The 25,258-nt window shown below is 44.2% G+C and overlaps 1 protein-coding gene across 3 annotated transcripts in view; it reads right to left on the reverse strand.

Annotated features, from left to right (window-relative positions):
- Positions 1-25,258, reverse strand: part of LOC137890489 (oxidation resistance protein 1-like) — a 152,310-nt gene that overhangs the window by 19,725 nt on the left and 107,327 nt on the right. For all 3 annotated transcript variants that reach the window (XM_068734585.1, XM_068734583.1, XM_068734584.1), the window contains 3 exons: positions 12,924-13,031; positions 10,660-10,773; positions 116-268 (listed from right to left, as the gene is read on the reverse strand). In XM_068734585.1, coding sequence (XP_068590686.1) covers positions 116-268; positions 10,660-10,773; positions 12,924-13,031 — 375 coding nt within the window. The remainder of the gene's footprint in view (positions 1-115; positions 269-10,659; positions 10,774-12,923; positions 13,032-25,258) is intronic.

Here is a 25,258-nt window from a genome sequence, read left to right on the forward strand (position 1 = left end):
GATACCCATACAACCACATCTAATCTCTCGCTCTCTCTTGTTGACGTCATTTCATCTTTAGACCACAGCAGTTGGGTCACATGACCAGAAGGGTACAGACAGAGTGCCTTCTCACCATGCCACCAGTGATGTACTTGCAGTTGATCTTGAGGAACTTCTCTGTGAGGGCCTCTTCCTCCTCGGAGGTGGATGACACCACTCTGGACTGGCGCAGGGCAGAGAACACCGGGGGGTGAACGCCTTCTGGTCTGGGGGGGCCATCAGAGTCCTTGAGATAGGATGGGAGGGGGTGTGGACACCATTCGTTAGTTAGTACGTACTTTTATAACGCCTATCATCTGTTCTTGTGCAGACACATTTTTGTATGTTTACGTTTAAACCATAAATTGTATAGTTGTAACATAACTGACGGCTCATTTAAAAGGGACAGTTTCTGAATACGGGCCGTGTCTATTTCAACATGAATTGAGCGTTTCAATACTTTAACGGTAATATTATAGCACTTAAACGTAATTTAACAACATGGGACCTTTAACTGAAAGGAAGTGATGACCTGACAAAGGCAAAACTGTAAAAGCTGTGTTCCACTTTATCCTACTCCTACACACACACACACACACACACACACACACACACACACACACACACACACACACACACACACACACACGAATGCATCGTGTCTACATCTCTAAACAGCACCCAACTAAATGATGAGATGATAAGCACTGTCGAACAAGCATAGTTTGGTCCACTTGGTAATACATGGTGTAACTCATTTGCGTCTCATTTCATCAAACTAATGCATTTGAGTCTCTAAATGCATTATCTATATATAAACGGATATTTCCAGCACAGTGGAAAACAATCAGGTTAGGAGAAAGCCAATGACGAGCCGAGTGAATGTGCCTCCTGTGTGCCTGAGCCTCACACGGGCAATTAGGTGAAAAACATTCATACGAGACCGAAGATCTAATTATTGTGCTGCCGGCACTACCTAGTTAGTGTTATTTAGACTCAAGGGCGATTTTGGAAACTGATGAATGAGAGGTCAGACTGGGGAGCACATTTAAAAATGTATTAAAAAATGTGTTAAGAGCCCTGATTCTCTGTATCAACAAACTGTTCATCGTTAATAGTTCATTTATTCCACAAAAGCCAGACAGGGTTCAACATGAAGGCTTTTCTTTTTCACGTTGTCTGGCCGGGCAAGTGGCCTGATTGCTACTGTGACTGTGCAAATCACAAGAGATGAGAAGGGATGGCTCACTCCTCAGCTCCAGAAAAAAAAAACCCCAATGTGTTTAATTATTTTTTGCCACTTGCCTGATCGGGTTTGTGAGTTGCTAGATTTACTAGCCCGACAAGGCATTTTACTTGCCCCGGCCATCTGGGCTATCCTTATGGTCTAGATATGGTCAGATTAGGAGACAATGGGCCCCTGCACACAGACGTGCTAGTGGGCTTTTTTTTGTGGGTCGGTTACTTTTTCCTCTCTTTGTGGTTGTTGAATAAGAAGAACTACAGGTCCAGGGGTCCTGGGCGAGCCTGTGGCGGGTCTGTTAAGTACTCCATCCATGATACCAACAAGCCAACATACCTATAATCTGAGTCTGCTCGGGGCGGGGCACATAGACTACTTTACTCTGTGTGCTATGTCCTTTAGAAGGTGGGTCATACAATAACACAGAAGACTATAAGTGCATATTGGTGCATTCTTCATGTACATGGACACATCAAAAGTACAATAAGCCTTTAGTGATAATACCTATATATGCCTACAGTACATATTCATGCAACCTATATTCTTTAGTGGTTATATTGAGCTGCAAAATATATGGTGTCTTTAATAAAAGGTCAAGAATGATAACCAGCAGAACTACCAAACTATTGTATTAATGTTAATGCTACTTATAATTAAAATAAGAATCATTTATAGATATGAGAATGATGAAATATACTATTATTTCCCTTTATAATAACTGTTGTTTGTCCGTATTCTGCCAGATGCTCCACAGCCAAGAGGCAACATAAGTGATGTTGTTGAATTATATGTTGACACACACACACTATGAAGCAATTTTGTTACTGCTTCTTGGGCTACGCCACGGTAACTCCGCAAGCTGCCACAGATGGCACGTCTGCTGGGCTGGAAACACGAGGTGTGGTGGGTTTGGTGTTTCCACCAGTGGCCTGTTGCCATGCGATGTCTGAGCCACGGGGGAGAGACCGACTCAAGTCCGTCTGAATAACCATCCAAGGGGGACAACCGTCCGACTGGGAGACATTTCGCAGGACGGAGCTGACAGAACAACGCTGGACAGTCTGTGACACCGAATGACTGCTGGAGGAGTCAGACCGGATGGAGAGATGAGAAGAAGTGAGGGAGAGGAGAAACAGGGATGAGGAAGACAAAAACAGAGAAGCAACTGCAGCAGAAGCGACAAAAAAAAAAGAAAGAAAAAGAAAGCAGCGCAAAGCTGCTGTGGAGAAATCAAAATCAAAAGGGAGATAGAGAGAGCTGAAGGCAATAAGAGAGAGTGATTGGAGTGAGGACAAAGAACAAAAGGGAAAAAGAGGACAGAGATGAGTGTGTGGGAGTCATCAACGAGGGGGATTTCAACCGGGAGGGGAGGGCCGTCGAAAGCCGACGGAGGAGTGCGGTGAAGAGCTTAGAGAAGACAGCCCGAGCCCATAACAACTGTCTGCTGTCCTCCTGACACCCACCCCCACACCTCCCCCTCTCCGTCTCCCAGCGCAGTCGACAAACAGCCGGCAGCAACTGACCCACACCGACACAAGCAGCCCAGACACCGGGCCGATCTGCTGCAGCCAAAAACAAGCCGCTCTGGTCGAGGAGAGGAGAAAGGGACCTAAAAAAAAAAAAAGAAGTGAAATGGAGATAAAACGTCCTTAAAACAAAAAAGAAAAAAAGAGCAGGATCCCTGATAGCATCTAGTGTTGATGGATTTCAGATCTGAGAGCCAGCTGTCGGAGACGAGGACTGCTCGTCCTCCACTTAAACCGAGAACACCTCACCTACACAACTGCACTTAAATCGCTCCACTTCCCTGTGAGTCACTTCCCCAATGACTCATTCAAGCTGGCCTTCCTGCTCCGATGTTAAATATGAAAAGAAGAGCAGCCTTTTCCACCTAAAAAAAAAAAAAAAAAAAAGAAGCTTTTTGAAAAAAGCTTTTGGAGAACACAGCTGGGAACAGAAGCACACACGCGTTGAACACCTGCAGTTGAAATGAGCAGCAACGGGTGTCCAAACACGTCCTCCCTCGTAGAAAAGCACGACAAACACCGTCTCCCATTCCCTCTTATTAAATATGGCACATGAGAGAAATGGGTGTTATGTGTCGGTGACTAGATAACAGACATCACATGCTGCACACAGTCCACATAAAGGAGGAGTGTGAAGAAGCACTCGCTGTCCACCAGCTGAGAGCCGCTGCTCACAAGGTGATTAGATAAGGATTTTTCTTTGGCAGAGTGCCCAAATGTTGACTTGCAAAGCAAAACGATAATGTTGCATTTGTACATTATGTCTGAAATAAGAGGGAAATACATTGAAAAGGGTGAGATCAAGTTGGTCTGTTGTATTGGCTGCCAATGGTGGCATATTGTCAAAAGCTGACAATCTGTCCCTTTATTCATCTTTCAATATGAAATTCTAGTTGTAAAAAAAAAAAAAAAAAACATGGCTCACTGACTCAGCAGTTTAATTTCACCAGGTCATAGTTTATGCACGGGAGCCGATGGAGACGGTGTGACGATCATCGCTGCATCAACTCCATCACTTCCACCCTTGATATTCTGAGCGAGAACCTGTCATGTCATGCTACATCAGCGAATCATCCCCTGATCCAAAGCTCCAATCATATCTCTCACTGATCAAGCTGCCAGCTCCTCTCCCCTGTGGTGCCCCCGCCCGCCACCACCTGTGCTGCTTACTCCTTCCTGCTACACGCCGCCATTGGCTGCTTTCTCTCTCCAGCCCCGACCGTCGTCACTGTGAGCACGTTAGCATGCTGACATTAGCATTTAGCTCAAAGCAATGCTGCACCTCACAGAGCGCTAGCATGGCTGTAGACCACTGTTAATCAACAGTGCAGGGTTTATACACTGACATGATGCTTTTAAAAACCTGCACACTATCTCCAAACACACAAACACTGTTCTCTGGCAGAAAGTGTTTCTACATTTTTTTTTTTTAAATTACAATAATTCTTTTCAAAACTTCAAGAGTGAGTTCTGTGTGACCGTTTGACTCTATTTGGTACAGTGGTCAACATACAGCTTACAGACCAATAAAGTTTTTTTAAGCTGTGGAAGGCAGTGCAGCATCACTCTGCCACAGCCACCTCGCGTATTTCAAGCCAACATTGCTTTTCCGGGCCGCTGCTTTCTTTGCATCCTCTAATATATGACCAGTGTTTGTCCTGCGCCGGCCTCTGCTGGCATCCAATATTTTCTCAGCTGGCGCTGGAGTGTGGTTCTGTGAGGGATGGTGCTAAACCGGCCCGTCTCTTTATTACGCCCGATATTAACCTTCAACTTTGAACAGAATTTATATTGAAACTGCTAAACCGTAGACGGTAAGGTAAAGTTAGAAGAGGTAAAGCAAGGTAAGTAGAGGTAAGGTAAGGTAACAGTCAGCAGAAGTGGTGAAGAGCTAATACAACCTCACTAAAAAATCCCATAATGAAGACAAACAGACTTCATTTGACCCCGTTTGAGGTGAGCCACATCTTGTCAATGTCCTGAAGTAACCAGATTCTAGTCCGTGTGACATCAAAGGGAGAGAAAGAGCATAGTGCAGCATAGTAGACTGGCTGCAGCACTGGAATCCAAAGATGAAAGAGCTGCTGGCCTCAGACTGTGAGTAACCACTGTGTGTGTGTGTGTGTTTTGGGGGGGGGGGGGGGGGGGGCTGTGAAGATGAGGGAGGGAGGAGGAAGGTAGGACTGGAAGAGTATTGAAATGGATGTACAGGAAGAGAATGGCCGAGGTGAGAAAAAGGAGAGGCATCACAGTTATAATCTACTCTACAGGAAGGTGTGTGTGTGTGTGTGTGTGTGTGTGTGTGTGTGTGTGTGTGTGTGTGTGTGTGTGTGACACCGGGGACAGGAGATAGGTGTAGCAGTGTTCGATGACAGCTGTGGTGGGGCTACAGAAATCAATATCCTTTTAGTTTCCAAACAATATTTCTCTCAGTTAAATCTAGAGAGAGGCTGTGGCTCCTGTACACCATGGCTTCCCTCCTACTGTGGTGATGAAGGACAAAATGAGAGGCAATAAATCAATAAAAGACATTCTGCAGTTGTCCATATAGATTAAAAAGACACCGTTCCCTAACAAAGTGTCTTTTAAATGGCACATTGGCTGCTTTTTGCTCCATGTAATGACAAAGATTTCGGAGGGGAAGTCTGCAGGTGCCACCCGGCTTTGACCTTGTCAGTGACACATGGTGCAATCAAAAATCAATCCATAGCTCCACCGTGTGGGCACGGCCGAGTTCTGCAAGAGGGAGCACACAATGGTCGGGATTCATCAAACGTCAGCAGCCAGAGGCCCTCGAGCACGGCCTGCACTGCTAGAAAACACAAAACAAGATGACGTCATTTTCACAAGTTAACCACGAGATTCTCACTAAAACATAGCAGGTGCTGGACATTAGGAGATGGAACCCGTTCACTAGAGCGAAAGCATCACTAACGTAGCCATGTGGCGCCAGAGATATATATAATCCAAACTGGTTCTACTTCCTCCATTACTAATTTTAGGTCACACCCCAGTGGAAGGACGGAAGGAAGGACGGAGGGAGGTAAATGAGGCGCCAAAAGAGGAAGAGACAGGGAAGGTCACAGTAGTAGCTCAACCACAGCGGTGAGTAATCATGAGTGTGTGAGTGTGTGTGTGTGTGTGTCAGTATGAGCACAAGGAAGGTCTGGGTAGGACAAAGAGGACCCGCCTGCCCACACACATGACCAGAGAGCAAGTACGCCAGTGAGCTGGTGGCTGCCAAATAATCCGACGATAGCAAGACCGCCAGCCGGACAGTCAGCCAGCTCCCCATGCACACGCACACACACACACAATCATCCAGACGGCCAGCCAACGATCCGTGCCTGCAAGATGCGTTACTTTTTGCTGCCAATACCGGCGGGCCAGCAGGCAGAGCGAGAGCACGAAGACACTTCAGAGCCGCCTTATCTGGCCTTTAGCTCTCCCACAGAAAACAACGTGGCTGCATGGCCTGAACACTTCTACCTTGCTAACTGAAGCATGGCCAGCCTTGTGTAGCAAGCGCATCAAAGCATGTGATGCACTTGTATTATTTTACGACGAAGGGTGTTCATCCGGCAGGAGACTTATCTGTTCAATATTTTCACTCGTTTTCAGCCACTACAGGAAAAATATAACTCACCTAAAACTAAATCTTTTTCAGTTATCTTCCAGTAAAACGTTGTCAAACTGCACCTGAGCGATTTTGTCAATTCAGAACCTGACATATTAGATGTCAGTTTGAAATCAATGTTTTGACACCAAAAACTCCTCCATGGGTTTATTGAAGGCAAGCATGTGAAAAAAAGAGCTGTGTGTGAAACGCCTGTGAAATTCTCCACAGATGCTAAGAAGTGTTTGGTCCAACTTAATGTGTTTAACTGTTCCAACATTACAACTCCGCGTCTTCTCTGAGGTGTCTGCACAGTGTGATGGATGTCCTTCTGCTGGACGCCCTTTAAAAGCCAGACGATGTCATTTTTTAAGGAAAAAAAAAAATTGGCTTTTTATAAACCAAAAAATAAATTAAAACACACTCTTACTCAATTCAAAGCAATCTGGGGTTCTGCTGCCTCTATCATACTTGGTCTGGTATGACCAGTAGCATATATGGTGGCTAGCGTCAGCTAATGTTAGCAAACTTAAGCTAAATATTGTCGTGTAACTGACATATCTGAGTCGGTTCCCTGACTTTATGGCCCCTCTACTCATGTGCGACGTCCATGCCAGTCTCATCGATAACTCATTGTTTCATTTGTATACTTTTCTTTTGAAAAGTTTGTCTCTTCACCATGTTCACTATGTGTTTTTTGAGGGTTCTTCATGTTCTCGTGTACCGACTATATTTTTAAAAAACTCAAGGCATAGAACCGCGTGTGAGAGAGCACTAGCAGGGCTTCGATAAAGAATGACAAACGCGTATGATTTCAGTTTTGATTTCAATGAATGGCCACACAAATTACTCTGCAGTGACAAAACATCTTTTTTACAGCTTGGGTTATCTAACAATCTATTTGAACGTCTAATGGGACTTTGAAACATCTGGTGCTAGATCTGACTCTCTTTACATCCGAAAGTTAAAAAGAGAAGCATCTGAAAGTAGTTCTTCTCTTCAGAGCACCCGTCTTCATCAGGGTTACACCAGCTATTTGCTGCTTGCGTTGCTATTACTATCCACCTCCCAGAACCATTTATTTAGATAATACCCTCATTGAGACGCGCGTGCCGAGCACCGAAATTGGCTCGTAATTAAAAGATGCCGGGGATTCTGGAGAGAAAAAAAATAAAAGAAGCCGAGTGAGTTATTAAGGTCCTTTCCTGTGGTTTAAAAATCAAACAGCACCTGGATGCTGATTGCTTCCATAATACTACCAAACACAAACACACACACACACAGGAAGAGAAAGCAGTGTGCAGGCAGGCAGGCAGGCACACACACACACACACACACACACACACACACACACACACACACACACACACACACACACACACACACACACACACACACACACACACACACACACACACACACACACAAAACGCCTCCACAAACACATACGGAGTTGGCACATCGGGTGAGGTAATGTTCCCTCCCTTCTGCCTTCCAAGCACACTTCCTCTGCCTGGAATAATTGCTGCCTGGCTGCTCGTCTGGGAAAGCGAGCTGCTCCGTTCATTAGTTGCTCTAAATATCAGACACGGCATCATTTTTAAAGGCTTAATTTCACCGCAGTCACGGCCCCCTCTCTCTGATCCTCACCCGTCGAGAGCCGCGGAGTGCGCTCCCCATTCTCGCAGGCATGACCCAAATAGATAAGCAGTAAATGAACGGGGGCCCTTTCTTTTGGCAACTGGGGGGGGGGGGGGGGGGGGGTGTATTAACGGACGGAGACGACAGCGGACGAGAGGGGGGGTGCTTTGCGCTGGGAGAGTGTCTGAACCCGAGCGGAGGGACAGTGACAGCGGCGGAAAGGGAGCGGTATCCATTTTCTCACAAAAGCGGCAAAACAAGACGTTCGTTTCCATGGAGACCAGCAAACAGTCTTATTTCTTTAGGGACCACTGGGCTTCCTGCGGCGCTCAGTGATTGGCTCATTCAGATGCCGCAGACACAGCAGCCGAGGGAGATGGCTCGCTCTGCTGGTCTTAAGAGCTGTGAGGGCAGGATGAGTTCGGCTGACTGGACCAGACCTGAAGTCACTGCGGTCACAGACAACATGCCACCGACCTGCAGCCCGTTTCTGTTTCTGATGTGACACCATAGTGAAGCTGGGAGGGACAAGTCGGAAACGTGTGATGTGAAGCAATGCACATGTGGCCATAAATCAGGGCAGGAAAGAACCTTTTGAATTAAAGGAATATTGCATAGATTTTTTACCCCGACTTATCACCATACAATGTTTGCATGCACCAAAACACACAGAAGACGTGATCACTTGATGTGTTCAGAAATACATCTGGCCGCACGGTTAGATGCCATCATGTAAAGAAACTACAATAACGATAAAAAAACAAAATTGCTGTCAGCAGCTTGGAAAGTAATTAGGAGCCACGCACCAGCAGTGACCGTTTTTCTAACGGCCCATGTCACACACATGCATTTTGTTCTGTAAATGCTTCAGCAGTTGTACATGTCTTGTGTTGCCTCCTTAAGACAGCAATTTAATAAATGTTTAATTTAAGAACCGTGAAAGAATATGAAATTAGTAGAATAAACAACTTGACCCAAATTCAGAAGGTAGAAATGAAGTGAGCATATATGTAAAATGTGTTTTTGTGAGAATGTATGAGGATAAGTTTGAACAGTACTGCTCCCTCTTTTAGTTATCTAGGAGGTCTGTTAGACAGTCATCTTAGTGGGGAGGGTTTGGCATTGAAGATGGATACCAGTGTCAGAAATGCATCTGATTCACCCTAAAAAGCTGGATCGGGTATCAGCGTGTACACGAGTCTATGCGCCGATCCAATATCATATCATTTATCAGCTCATATGTGCAAACTAGCACTATCACTAACAACCCTGTGCACCCTATCTTTTCCCTGGTAATGCTACATTGTGAACAAATCTATGTTGATATTGGCAGGAGAGCTAGTTAACGTTAGCTGTTAGCAGCCGGTGGGCAGCACAGCCCTGCGGAGCTGAATAAAGCATTAAATAATGACCTACATTTTTTTTCTTTTTTTTCTAAAAAGAACAAATTGTGGCTTATGAAAAACTTGTTTTATAATATATTGTTTGTGGTTCAACTAGGGGTGATTTCATTGATTGAGATATTTAATTTGATGACACATTGTCACCTGGACTTCCATCCTCGCTGCTTTTGCATAAAGGAACACAACAGAAATGAATCATGGACTTTATTGTGTCATTGACACTTTTGCAGTTGTGCGTGATTTAATGTCCTCATATCGTCAACTGAACTACAGTAAACCAGCCTTGCCTGCAGTCGCAGATCCTGTTATTACAGTTTTGAAAGCACAATGGTTAGAGCATACATGCTCTCTGGGTTAATGCACAAGAACAAATCATTCTATAGTCTCACAAGAAGGGCCTCCACCACACAGTGAAGAAAAGAAAAACTGCCGTAATTGCAAAGGAAAACATTGTGTCCTTGATTTTGACTGTTTGTGAAAGACACGCATCACTTCCTGTCCTGTCCTTGGAAAATACAAGGCAGGTTTTATTGTCTGACCTGTCCTTAGGAATTATTGGCACCTCTCGTCTTTTCTGCCCTCAAACAGCATGACACATCGTCTTGTATGTTCACCTTCAGGCTGACAATGAACAGAGCTTTAAAGTGTGACAGCAGTGGTTGAAGGATAAGTCATTGTATGGTGGTGACAGAGAGGCACAGATTGTATTCCTGTTAATTTGGTTGTGTGTGTGTGTGTGTGTGTGCGCAAGTACTGAAGGGTCTGAGTATTTTCGTAGAACATTAAGACGCAAACTGGTCTTTGGAGGCTGAAATGAACACCTGCTTCAATCACAATGAACTCCCTGAGATTGTAACATTTTAATGCATTTGTTATATACAGTCTACGGCACTGTACTGATGGCAGATTTCCTTATTTGTCTCTGTCAACTATCTGACAAAATTAAAGAAAAAAAAATGGCCAAACATTTCAAATGTTTATAGTTTTTCCTCTTTGTTTCTGTTAGCTGGACGATAAACTTGCATTACATTAGCTTAATAATGACTGTAGCAGGAGTTAGAATTAAAGTTTTATATCAAAATTTTACATCTACCAGTTATAATGGTAAATATGTTATACAGTTCTTGATTCTACCCATAAATAGCATGACAGTAGTTAGGTTAACATCCTTTTTCTGAGTGTGTGAGATTGGAGGTGTGGTCAACATACCGTCACCTTCTCTAAATCAGCTTCTGAGGAGGTGGGAGACAGGGGGCTGATGGGACTGAGGGAGGGAGAGCTTCCGACACTGGAGACGTACTCGGGATCAGGAACGTACAGAACCTGCAAACACAATCCATTTCTGTATTTACACAGGCGCTGCCTTTGTGCAAACACGCATTGCAACCACCACACAGGGGGAGATAAAAGAGAATGTCTCACATGCATACGCAAACACACCAACCACAAAGCAAGACAAATAACATGAATGAATAGCTTCATGCATGACTGGGATGAACAGAGAAAGGCAAAGTGGTTATGATGGTAAGTCGATGTGTCAGAATTGTCAGTGATGGGAACCGATGGTTTTCATGTAGTTAGAACACAAACCATGTTAAAATTTGATTTATTTCTATATAGGAGAGCAACTAGAAATGATATTCATTATTTATGTGGATTCATTTATCTATTAATTTATGAATCTTTTGGTCCAGAAAACGTCAGAAAAAAGTTAATTGTGTCAGCTCTATCTCTATATTGATGGAATGTGTGGATCTGTGTTTTGCAATAAATGCATACTAACATATCAATTGCTATTTACAGTGATGGGGAGCTATATCTGTTGCATTATGTAGTGACACACAAGGCTAAAAGGCAAGCTGTTTTAACCATAAATAGTTTGACCTTTTAGGAAATATACTTATTTGCTCTCTGACTAAGAGTTAGATAAGAAGTTCCAAACAACTCTCATAGCTGTTCGTTTAGCTAGCTAATGAAACATGTTAGCATGTCAAAGGATTACTTTAGCACTATGTGTCTACCAGGAGGGCAGTTGATAACTAAAGTAATGAAGAACAATAATTAAGAAGATGAAGTTAGCTAGTTAGCGAGCTAATGGTAGCTATGCATTAGCAAGCTACTGTAGTTAGCTATGGCACTTGCAAACATAATACTGCAAAGCTTTCCGATTTATCCACATTCCACTACATCAGTTGCATACTGTCAAAATGCTCTAGCTTAACATACAGAAATATAGTTAGCCTAAAACTGACATTCTGCACACAACAATTTTCCCATTATTCCTGCTGATGCCTCACTTTTGTCTTAGTTATGAAGTTTGTATTTCTTATCCCATTGCATAGCAGCTGTACACACATTTTTCTGTTGTTTGCTAGCAGAAGAACGTGAAAAGGAGGCACCTTCACACAATAAAATGTCATGAATTATTTTTCCCTCTGGTATGGGCAGGACTTCTTTGCCCTCTGTATCTATACGTTGTTGTTGACAGGGCCATGCTAGTTGTTTCCAGACGTCATGCTAATTCACGCTAACCATAGCTTCATATTCAAGGTAAAGGCACAAGAGTGGTATCGATCTTTTGATATAACTTTAAGCAAGAGAGCAAGTTAAGAGTATTTCCCAAAAATGTTGAAATTATCACTGAAGAGAGGGCTGTGACTTGTTCATTCCTGTACAACATGTACAATATTTAATTAGGCCTTTCAATTTTATACAGAATTTTCTTATTTTTTGGCCTGTAACAATTTAAGAGATTAAATCAATCTCAGTTTACTTTTTGAAATTAGCCGTTTACGCTGTGGTTTAACTTCTGTTGAGCCTCGGAAGGAGAGCTGATGATTTAGAAAGTGCTCTCCACACACCACTAATTGGACGCAATTCGTCCCCATTCGTCTGGATTTTAATTTTACCCCAAGAAATACAGAATCAAAATATAATTTTGTCACTTTCCCCCAACAAATCTTGAATTTTGCTTTGTTGCTGAAGCAATAAAAGATCTAGGATGAGAAGCCTGGGAGACTTGTAGTGTGTTTCGCGGTTTAAAGACGGAATGTTTTGCATCATGTTGTCGGAACTAAAGCATCTTTGGGACAATTCAAGCACCACATATAGTATTATACCTTTTTAGAAACAAAATTGGTCCTTTGCAACGAATTGCATCCTAAGGGGACAAATTACACTGTAATTACCAGCCAATTAAGTGGGGATGCAGATAGTAGGGATGTGAAAAGTGAGTCAGCAAGTTCCTCAGAGAGTTGAAGGATAAACACATGCACCAAGGGATGTTCCCAAAATAACTTCTACGTCCAATTTCTCCACCTAGATTCCCATGTGCACTGTAGAAAATGTCTAGTGATGGTGAGATCAGGACAAGTGACCGGAGCGTTAGAAGGTGTGCGTGTGAGGTTGCTGGAGGACAGTGATGAAGCGATGCAGCTGAATATATCAGTGAAGGCGTGCACGGCGGTTCACACCTGGCCAGGCACCACTGCTCTGGAGAACAGCTTGTTCAGCTGAACCAGTTCGTTGGGTGTGGTGTCAAACTTGAGCGCAATGTTGTTCAACGTGTCCCGCGATTCCACCTGGACCACAAAACAAGAGAAAGGACACAAAAATCACACTCTTGAGTCTGTGCAGGGCTTTCTCATGACGCTGTAGAGGGGAGAAGACTTGGAAGATGTGACACAGATAATGAGAGAGAGAGACACAGAGAGAAATGCTGAAAAAACAAAGCTGTGCAATTATTACTTAAATGTTTGATTTTTGCATGTTAGATTTTGGGATGTTATGCAAAGCGAAGCTGTCAGCTGTTGAAATATGAACTGACATGAATGTCGGCAGCAGTTTTGTGTTATCTTGTGAACCACTCAACAGCAACCTCCCCCCCCCCCCCCAATTTAAAATAAGTTAGACTCTTATGTGCATAAGGTCCACGGCAAACTAGGAATTGATTGTTTTCGTTATTGATTAATCCTTGAACTATTTGATTAATCATTTAGTCTATCCACCATATTGCACAATGGTGCAAAAAGCCCTTTGACTGTTCAATAAACCCCTCCCCTGAATGGTGATTGGTCAACCAAAGCTTGGCAACTGTAACTAGGCACAGCAGGTCTGTCAAAAAACACTGTTCTAGGGTAAGATGTAATCGTTAGCATGTGCGGCTAACTAGCTTACTACCTACAGTAGCAACCGAGCATTACTTCTAAGGGCGAGGAGCAGTTCATACTACAATATTTTGTGTGTTAATTTACAGGTAATTTAAATATATATATATATATATATATATATATATATATATATATATATATAAAAAGCCCTGTTCATGACTAGCACATCCGCTGTGTTATAGCGTTTTGTCTTGCAACGTTAACAGTGAAATATACTGTTTGAAAAGACACTTAATTCAATTTGATAAACAGAACCTGAACCATATCAAGTGTACAAAGAAGCAGAAGAGGAGGCAGCGCTTCACGTTAGGTTTAAGGTATCACACTGGCTCAGCTGCTGCACCATGCTGATTTTAACACAGGTGCGTTTGCTTGTCTCCGGCACTTAAAATCCATACCACGGTGTCTGAACCAGTTAAGCATCCAACATGCCCGGTGGGAGTTTCCACATTCCAAATAAGGATGACAACCATGTCAGAAAGTGCCTGTGTGTGTGAGAATCATGGTACAAGTGAAAAAAAAAAAAAAAGCGAGCTCAGGGGAGAGAACCAGACAGACCTTGAGCCGTGTATAATTAGGACAGGATAATGGCACTGTGTGCTTTAGTGCAACAGTCATGGGAATGCCTCAGTGGTTCTCAGCATGTGGATGTGTGTAGCTTTCTGTGAGTGTGTGTGTGTGGGTGTGTGTGTGTGTGTGCAAACAGCCGCACAAAAACAACATGGAACGACAGCATCTCCAAATTCTACACATGACAGATTGTTTCCATGAGGATATTCTTGCAACAGACAGACAGGCAGACAGACAGACAGAGACAGGTAGTAGACTAAGGGGAACCAAGACGGACGAGCTGGAACATTAGTAACACAGAATCACTGTGTGTGAGGTAGTCACACATGACCTGATCACGGTCATGTCGACGCATGACAACAGCGAGGAAAGAAGCAGAAAATGCAGAAACTCAGAAGCCGCCTGCAGCCAGTGAATGTTTTCACTGTAACTAACTCAGTAAGACACAGAAACAGACACATGATGTGTGCATGGGCTAATATTTGGTTTGAAACAAAGCTCTAAGAAATTCATATTTCAAATATTTGAAATATAAAAATAAGTGAGCTTGAGTTAGCGAGAACGTGTGGCATCGTTCCCAGGAATCTGTGGCTTCAAGAGGAGCAGATCAAGCTGAAATATTCAAAGTGTGTTATTTAGCCTGTTCACTTGAGCATCTTCTGATGATGGGATAGAGCAGGGCTTTAGGAGGGAGGGGCCAAGGCTGGGGACGGGAACAATGAAGCCGAGGACTGGGTTGTGGTGGAATGAAGCCAGGCCAGGACCGACAGTGGTAGGTGTTATTTTTCTCTTAAATAAATGTGCCATTCCCACACAACTCAGATTTTACATAGGCAAGAAATCTGTTTGAATTTAAAATATATAAGTAGCATTTTTCCTCTCAGTCATAGGGGAAACACTGCTGATCAAGAAGCAGGAACAACAAGTTGTTTAGGACAAGTACAAATTTGATTTCTGATCTGCTTGCCACACTGGAAAACTGAAAATAAAAAAAAGGTAATAGTGAACCCTGCATTAAAAAAAAACCGTGGCTGTGTATTGTATTAAACAAAAAAAAAAAATCACAAACTAGAGAAGAATGTTGGTCCATGCCTCCAATACTAAATATATAAATGTCATTTAAAATGATTAATGATCACGGTTATTTCAATTGGTTAAAATAAACCCTCTAATGAATAGATTCAGGCAAACACCCATCCGTAATGTGGCTTAGGCTGAAGCGAGTCCACTACAGGCAGCCAGAGGAACAACAACAACATTGACGCCACGTCTCAGAGAAAACCCTCTTAGTGATATCGACCACAGTCATGTGATAGAAAGCTGGCTAATGAAGGCTGAAATCCAGCAGAAACGGCCACTAACAGACTAATCAACATGAAAGCACAGTGACAGCAACACTGCTGTGTCACTTGTTTTTGGCTGGAGGGCAGAGCTCAACGTTTGAAGCTGAAAGGTCTTGTGACGTTGAGGAATTAAACTAAGCGGGTGAAGGAGCATCTTGGAGGGCCAACGTAAAAGCAGTTTGGGTTTTGAAACTGAAAACTGTCTGCAAAGTTGAACCCAGAAATCTCAGCAGCTGACAAAAATAATAGTCGAGTGAATTGTTATTGATCAACAGTCCTGAAGTCATGGGACTCGACTATGAAGACTGAACTAGCTCGGGTTGGACAACAGTAGGCTGAGGATGTGTGCCAAGTGTGAAACTAAGGCCCAGGTTGCGGGCTACACTGGGGTTGGATGCCCTACTCTCTGGGGGAACACACTAATCAGATGTGAGGCCAGTCACGCTGCTGGGATACAGTTTCCATGACTCAGCAGTGAGAGCATTTTTTGTGTGGACAACAATGAACAAGGCAGGGCAGGGACGCATTGGGCAGTATGGACTGGGTGGGCAGGCTGTGCAGCGCTGACAGAGACTAGATCACTGGCAGTAGTTACACATTGAGCAGATCTACGCCATAGATGATGATGATGATGATGAAGGTGATGATGATGATGAAGGTGGTATGGCTGGAGGTAGCCTATTCTAACCCGGTAACTGGTTGTAGAAAGGGCTGGGCAATAAACCAATAAGATAATTCATCTGGTTTGAATGTAATGAGGAAATCATATATAAAGATATCGTGACGCACAATTACGTCATCTAAATTGAAAACTCAACTTTCTCAGAAAATCTGAATTGATGAGATAAATCAAACTTTTGTCATAATGACTTTACACATTGGCGGCGTTTCCTTGTTACAGGTCATTATATTTTTTCAAATTGTTGTTTTTGAAATAGGTGGTCATTTTTTTTTTGGGAACACGGTTGATATTTTCTGAGCTTTCACACAACGAATGAAGGCATCAAACAACCAGGCTCCGTAATCCGAACCAAGACGGCAAACTTTATTGCTCTTTTCAACCTTGACAAAAGACCAGACTCAGTTCTTACATTTCAAAATAAAAGCCCAAGATAAATACAACGGGTAACTTCACTCAGAGCATTTTGCTAAAAGGACACTTGTTAAGTAGCTTACGGTGGCTTAGACTCTGGGTTAATAGGATCCCGCTAGTTAGTCCTCTTCCTGCGCCAATCTATTCAAACCTCCTATTGGAAAAGTGTCGCAACTTTAACAAAGTGTTGATGCAGAATAGTTTTAATGCAAAATATTAGCAGGCGAGTATTCCACATTTACGTGTTGTTTATTCGTCAAGTCCCTTGCGTGTAAAGGCCTTTTTTCGGATTACTCTGTAATTGTGTGACTGTGTAAAAATAGTCAGTGTAAAGCTGGAAATAATTTAAAAAAATCGTAATTAAATGAGAAAAGGCTCAGTCATTTTAATTTTTCAAGTATTTATTTCACACAGGAGTATTTCATAAAGTCTATTTATTTATATAATTAGCAGAAAACATGCTATATTGTATATAGTGAGTATATTAAATGAACTATATCGTTGTAGGACACTTTATTCCATGTCGCCCAGTCTTAGTTGCACCTGGATTCAAATGAAGCGAGGACCTTCCTTTACCCCTCAAACACCGCCAGAGACTACGTTGATTAAAATAACAAAAATAACTTATATTTATCAGTGGGAGAAGTGAAAAATGACATACTGATTCTCACACAGACCGCCTGTTAATCCTGATGTCTATTTTTGCCCTGTTCACAGACGGATCTCCTTGAAGGGTCAAAAGTGGAGATACACAATAACAGCAGTTTGTTGAGATGATTAAATTGTCCTGCTAGATTAAATGTTAATTTGATCAGTTTCTAGGAACAAATCAAATTAGAAAGACGTCCTTCATATTTCAAAATGTTATTCGATATCTCTATATCTTCACTGCTTGTTCATCAGGCCAGATTTAATTCAATAATTCGATCAAAGTCGAGATCGAGTTAAACGGAGGTTGCACAGCAACAGAAGGCCGTGAAGACACGGACAAAGCTCACGGCTGTCCGCTGTAGAAATGTGAATACCATTCGGATGCATTTTCGATGAGACAAACCACAGATACTAGTACCCAGTATTTAGGAAGGACCGAGAAACAAAGGTTTACAGACCTGGTGTTACACTCATCGACGGGCATGTGGGTTAGCATGCGTTGGTAGTTAGCTACCAACTTTTAGGGAGCAGTCGTCATCTTCTGTTACCGTCGATCAGATTGAGAAGAAGCCAAACACAGCAAACCGAACTGGGCTCATCCTCTGCTGCTGACGCAACTCAGTTGATATAAGCATGATGTTGAGGATTTAACGTGATGATTAACCTGGATACTGGTGGTATCAAGCACGCAAAGGTTTCTCTATGTTGCATGTAAATAACCCAAGAGTCCAAACCGGGATACTAGCTTGCATGTCGACACACAAAGATCAACTTGGTGCAAGCATCACCAATCATCGTGTTTAAATACACTCACCCAGAAACTGCTTCGCTTTACGTCTTTCAGATTAAGCTATGCAGCTAACACTTAAAAGAACAACTGTATTTATCAAAATGATGTTCGGTTATTCCCCAAACACCCGACTGTCACTCAAACTATCCCTAATGAATCTAAGGTGATAATGGAATAATGGTAATGGAACTCTGGGCCAATTTAATCGGCTAAATGATTATGTTGTGATGGGCTTTATTCGTATACATTTTAAATAATAGCAGTAGAATAGTATTGATAAAACATAGTAAAAGTTATACATTTTAGCTGTTCAATGTATATGCAGTCAGGCAGCGTGGTGCAATAAATAAACTAGGTTCTAGTTTTATGGTGAAAGGTGAAAGGCACCAAGGTATTTTCTAGTTACTAGAAAATACCTTGGTGCCTTTCACCATAGCGTCGGAAATAAATCCCCCAATAGAGACGTAAGTGGGATGTGGTGACAGGTGCGTGTCCCATGTCAAGCGTCTCCTCATAACTGCGTCGTTAACAGCTGCTCCTTCATAACCTGTCATCTCATCAGCTCCGTAAAGGGAGACGTACCGTTCGCTCAGACAACAGCGGCACGTCGGCTTGATAAACATCCTGTCCTCGAAGTCACAGGGATCAGATCCAGAGAGACTCTGCGACGACGCGTGGGTTCACAACGCGGCCTTAAAGAGCAGAATAATAGCTTCACAGTACAGCAGTAAAAACTATTACTGTCGTGCGTCATAAAATCAGTAATCCCATCCCAAAGGTATTTACAATCTGCTGCTCAGCATTTGTGTGATGTCCTTGGTACATGGCTGGCATTTTATGATTGGAATATGTATTAAAATCGAAGTCTCGTGTTAAGGAGCAGAAGGAGGTTTTTTTTTTGTTATGTTAGGAACATAAGGAGTTAATCATCAGCAGCGCTCCTACGGTGTCAGAGCCTTTCATGCAGGCGGCTTCAGCACAGGGCATCGATTCTCCCTGGGTGCTATTTGCTACCGTCTCATCCATGAACTATTTATTTTTAGCTTTATGGCTCCGCTGTTGCTCAGCACAAAGCCGACCCTATAGGACACTCAGATCAGCAGGACATTCACAGCTGCTAAAACACCCTTTTTTTATTGGGCTTTTCTTCAGCATTCTGCAACACGAGGACACCTATGTGGCTTCTATTGACGAAAGCGCCGCTTTTTGCTCTCAAACTAGATCTCTTAACGCCTGTAGCCTGACCAATGGCGGCTGCTGGCTCTCCTATCAAATAGCTGCTCTGGTAGCTCTCGTAGCAGGAGCTCAGCCAATCAATATGGGTCAAACAATATCTGCCGATGAAGTAAACATTTGGCAGAGCCACTAAATGTGGTGCACATTAATAATGGTGTGATTCAAGTTTGCCCTTTAAGCTTAATTAAGCACTTAATCTACATATGAAATCATTGTTAACAACACGAGTGTCGTCGTGCGTCACAGGACCACTACAACGGCACGTGTGACTCCACCGAAACCGAGAGGAGACGCAGCCTTCGATCGCACCGCAAGGGGAGATATCTCCAACTCAATTAAGCAGCAGAGGACAGGGGACATGTAAATGTGACCCGCTGTTATTGACACATGGACAAGAGAACGAGAGGGAGGGAGGGAAGGGGAGACTAATCACAATCAGGATCATAGCCACTAATGACAGGTGCACCCTATCGTCTTATCCTCCGGATCAATAATACCCATCATTCATCTCCATCTGGGGATGAATAATTAAGCTTCTTCCTGTTAGGAGCGACATCTGTCCTTCTTAGCAGAAGGGTAGAGGAAGACCGACCGTCCCAGCCATCCTGAGAGCGACTGACGTGTAGCTAATGGTCACCTTGTTGAACAGGAGAGGACGCACAGATCCTACAAGGGCAGTCGGCTGGACGGCCAAAGACTAATAGCTCCATTAAAAGAGCCCTGCTGGCATCTTGGTGGGAACGTTAAGTGTGGAACGTGAGAGCAAATCCATGAGTGCTACTGCGAAAGGCCATCCACGGAAACAAGATGCACTCTCATTTCTGTTCTTGGTAAGAAGAAATGTGTTTTAAAAAAAAAGGTAGCCATTCACAGGTGTGGGACCTCCTCCGATTCTCACTGACAATGAAGTAAACTGGAGCTGAACCTCAAAAGAGCAGTGTTTAATCACCCCTTAATGCCGTATCAAAGCAGCCATCGCTCCGCATTTTATAATGAAGGATGAAGCCCAGCTATGGCATGACAGTTGCCATGGCGACTTTGTCATTACTACGCTAATGGCATGTGCATTGTGTCCAAATACACCCTTTCTGATGGTTTGCAGACCTAATTTCGGGGGGGGGGGGGGGGGGGGGTGTAGTCTCACCATTCTGTCCCCTGGTTTGCTGTCTCACTCTCAAGCTCTGATGGATCTGTCTGTGTGCCAGGCACGGACAGATCCATCAACGGATCCCCATTGATGGCCTTTCCACTGATTTACCAACACAAATACCAAACGAAAGAGGGAAGCAAAATAAGAGTCACTTTGACTCATGGCGGGGTTACACTTTGTTTTTTAAACTTTTGTTAAAAGATTGGAACTCAGCTGTGTCCGCACACTCGGACTGATCGGATATTTGTCGTGGACCAAACACTGGTTGTAAAACATTTCCCAATAATTCATCACAATAAAAGTTCCGCTTATTCTTGCTGCTCGTCTTTGTTTTACTGAAGATAAGACACTAAAACATTTTACAATAAATTCTTCACAATAAAAGTTCCTCGTGATTTTGTCATTCAACAGCTTTCATTTTGAAGACAAAATATCAGGAGATGTTGGGTTTTCATGATCAGAAACTTAACAGGACTCAGACAGCGGGTCCAGCTTGTGCCCCAGCCCCGGTTTGCCTCTTCACAGCCAGGCCACCTCGACATGTTGTCCGGCTGATCGAACTCCAATGTGAGCATCTAATCAATACATTCAAAAGTGGAGTTAACAGCCAAGTCATTTTGTAGCTTGACTAACTAACAAAATAAATCTTTGTGTAGCTTATAAAAGCCGATCCCGCCCTTGGTTTTTATGGGGACAACTGGGCGCAGGGAGGTCGTAGCAATGGGACATTCTGTGTCTTAAACGATTGTCCCACAGGTACGCTCCGGCTCAAACCCTGACTGGAGAAGTCACACCGCTTGTAGAAATGAAACAAGATGTTTATCGCCTACGGCCAGCAATGCATTCTCAAAAAAGGAAAAGATAACTGAAACGATGTTCTGTCTCTGCAGCTTTTCCCAAGAATCACAAGCTCCAACATGAAGGTGGAGTGCGAGCGATTGTTCAAATATTGTTCAAAACAGAGTGAGATGCCGACATCTGGGCCTTGCATTAGTCTCTCTCTTCTACCCGTCCAGCCGTCTCCGTCTTCTCCACATGCATTCCCCTCCGTCCCTTTTAACGGCGCTGTCCACGCACCCCTCCGATCACATCACTCCTCCATCATCCTTTGACTTGTTCTCCTGCTCTCAGACAGTGAGCTGTGAAGGAGCTCAAACTGTGGGATCTCCTCTCCCACCCAGCGGTGAATAATGCAATCAGAGTGACTGATTGTCGGGAGGGTGCGGAGTTAAGAGTGCGCTGATGTGTGCGCGCACGGAAAGACACACACACACACACACACACACACACACACACACACACACACACACACACACACACACACACACACACACACACACACACACACACACACACACACACACACACGCTTGACTCATCTAATGCCCACAGCTCTTCCTCTGAGCCCAGCTGAAATCCATTCCACCTGCAGACTGGTGACACAGAGACCCTCTTCACATCTGGTGAAACATCTGGATCATACTGTACACCATAAACAGTAGTTTCTTTTAGCAGCATAGTGATGCTGAGAGCCCAGATGCTAATTCTAAGCATGCTAACATGCTGTTTACCAACATTCGCTAATTAGCCATTGGACAACATAAAGCTGAGGCTGATGGGAATTACAATGGTTTTGCAAGTATTTTGGCCAGATGGCAAAGTATCGGACAAATTAGAGATTTTGACCTGATTGTGGCGCGACATGAGGCGTTATTACAATTCATCCTCACGAATGCGGAGGGATCACCAGAGTCTTCAGGATTCATCCTCTGGGAACCATGAATGCCTGCTGAGCTATTTCACAGGATAAGTGTCAACTTTGACCAGCCGGTGGTGCTACAGGAAAAGTGAGAGGATCCTGAGGGTTCATCCTCTGGGCACCATGAATGTCCATGTACAAATGTGCAAATGTCCCCCATCTGATAGTGAATACGCATTTCGAGGCAAATGACAGAGCCATGACAACTGTTTATCTCCAACCCACGTGGGCACACACAGCTCATGAGGCTGTCTGACCCATCGTGTTGCTGGCCAGAATGACAACACGGTGAATATGACAACCTCCTCCTCTCCACCGCAGCCTACAATCTGGAATCCAGACAGCCGCTCCCCCTAAAAACTGCTCTCTCGTGTCATTATACAAAATGTAATGAGAGGCCCGCTGTGCCAGCTCTGCTGAGAGCACTGCTATAGACTGAAACAGCATGTGGGCAGGGAGGGTCAGGCCAAAAAATAAACATGACTCAACAATAAAGAACAACTCCAGTTTATCACAACATAGAGGTTATCTTTGTAGTTCTCGGCCATTATTGCTGCTGGTTAGAAAAACGACTATCATTTGGGGGCATGTTGTCTTTACATGGTCAGAGCCTCAGAATCCCTGGGCCGACAGGTCTTAAACCCCTCGGGTTATCAACCTTGCCGATTTCTTTTAAAATCGCTACTAATTTTTGCAAACTTGCTTTTTTAGTAATGTGTGAACAGCCAAAAATGGTCTGCTGTAAACATCTATTACAGTTAAGAGACCGAATTCCTGGTTCAACCATATTTGTGTGCACGCTTTCCCCGTGGAACTTCTGACTCAGATAATTATTTGGGTGTGATTTTGGTTTCGCCGCAATATAATGCGCCTGAACTGTTTACAACCTGTCTGATCATTTGACTGCTCTCGTTTCTTACTTTCCTTTTAGCGATTCCACCGTGTCCAAAGATCAATGACACTTACCTTGGAGAGTGCAATGTTTTCATAACCGATAGAAATGATGGCCAAAGCTAGGAAACTGAAACTGGAGAGTGAGGCTCTCCCATTCTCTTTTTTGAGGTCCGCCTGCGAGCCAGCAGCTCACTAGAATAGGTGTGCATCTAAAGCTAAGAAACTAACACTAATGAACCGGAATCTGTCCTTTAAACCTAACTAGCTATTTGCAAGTCAAGACACCCTGTGGAGCCCCGCATTTCAGGCAAAATCCAAAATAGCCTCCCAACTAGAGCATCTACGTCTGTGGTGTGATAAAGCTGGTGTGCCTGGAGATAAATATACACTCTCTCCGTTCTTCATTTTGTTTGACTTTCACCGGCTGAGAGGACGGCTCACCTCTGTGCCTCTCTCTGTTCCGCGTCTTCCTGTCTCCTCATCCATCTCTGTTGTTCCCACGGACTTCAAACACTTTTTTAATTGGATGCAGGTCAGCCAATGGCTGGACTTGGCTGAATGGACTGGCGTTATCAGTGTCTAGGCAGATGGGTTGCAGCTGCTCAGGTTATTTCTCAATACGAAAAAAATAAAAAAGGGACATTGAAAGAAGCCTGTGTGTGAGGTAGAGGGGTGAGGAGGAGGGAGATTGTATTGATAAGGCGGCGTAAAAAAGGAAACCCTCCTTTTTCCGGTGAGCGCCGGGCGATAGATTAAAAACTTATCTGCCGGCGAGCGAAATAAGGAAACGTCGCCGGCCACGGGGGAGATGAGTTTAAGATAAAGCCACTTCTCAATCACTGGGACAGCGGCACCCATGTGTCTCTCTGCAGCTTGGTCGTATCGCCTTAAACGCCGTCGGCGGCCCCGAGCCTCCTCGCTACGTGCCGCTGCAGCGTGTCGGGCTACAGGACACAATCATTGGCAGTGCTCGATCCATCCATCACACGAGCAGCAAACTAGTGTGCGTGTGTGTGACATGAACAAGGATGGCATGCCGTGTGATTCAGATATGAATCTTCCCCCCCCCCCCGCAAAGTAAACACTAAATTTCTCCCCGTTTTCCTAACCCACCAGAATTTCTGATCAACTCGCTGACTTGTTGTTGCACTTCTCAGGTCATACGAGGGCCATGACACAGTGCTTTGGCTCTGACAAATATCCTGTTGTAGCGCTTTAGGTTGTTCAAGCCCCAGCGAGATAAACAAGGGCCTTGTCAGTCAGCGAGTCTTGGATGACTGACAGGTCGGGGAGGGGCGGTGGATGCGGAGGTGGTCTCTCTGTTATTGAGGTGTTGGAGACGGCGAAATCGCCGCAAAACACTACAGTGGCTACTGGAGCCAGAGTTTTGGGAGAAGAGAGTCCCTCCCTTCCTTTCCTCTCTCTCTCTCTCTCTCCTTGCTCCCTTCCTCTCTTTCTTTCCCCCAGCAGACAGGCAGACAGCGGGAGCTGAGCCACGGCGATCACACTCCTCACTGTTGCCACGGAGAGCGAGGCGAGGAAAAGCAGTCTGACTGCAGCTGGATTTGAGGGTCATTTCAAGAACACAACCAGGCAAAGCAGAGACGGGCTCCATTTTCAGCTCACGCCAGGGAACCAGAGCCCTCTCTCTCTCTCTCTCTCTCTCTCGCTCGCCCCCCCCCCCCATCCTCCCCTTCTCCTACACAACAGCTAAATCAATAGAAATGACAACGCAGTTGGAAGGTCATTCGCACAGCGAACTCTGTGGTGGAATGCTCGCCGGTACGTGGCACAGAGAACGGGGAGGAAAAACAAACACACATCCTGCCAGCACTCCCGCCTGTCTGTCCTGGTCTGATCCAGCTGGAGGAAAACGCACGGAGCTGCTAGAATTCCTCTCTCCTTTCTATACATCAACATGCAAAATGGAGCTGAGCGTTGTGCTGCTGCACAAGGACTCTCTAACAGAGGATACATTGTTTCCATAAGCTCGTCACCAGCTACCCTGCACGTCTGTGCACACAAACGCACACACACACACACACACACACACACACACACACACACACACACACACACACACCGCCTTTATGTAAACAGTGTGAGAATGAGGTACACGTGTTACACTGGCAAAATCCACATAATGCTTCCCC

Source organism: Cebidichthys violaceus, unplaced genomic scaffold (genome assembly GCF_023349555.1).
Source record: "Cebidichthys violaceus isolate CVI_PGR_0920_01 unplaced genomic scaffold, fCebVio1.0.p SCAF_65, whole genome shotgun sequence".
NCBI lineage: Eukaryota > Metazoa > Chordata > Actinopteri > Perciformes > Stichaeidae > Cebidichthys > Cebidichthys violaceus.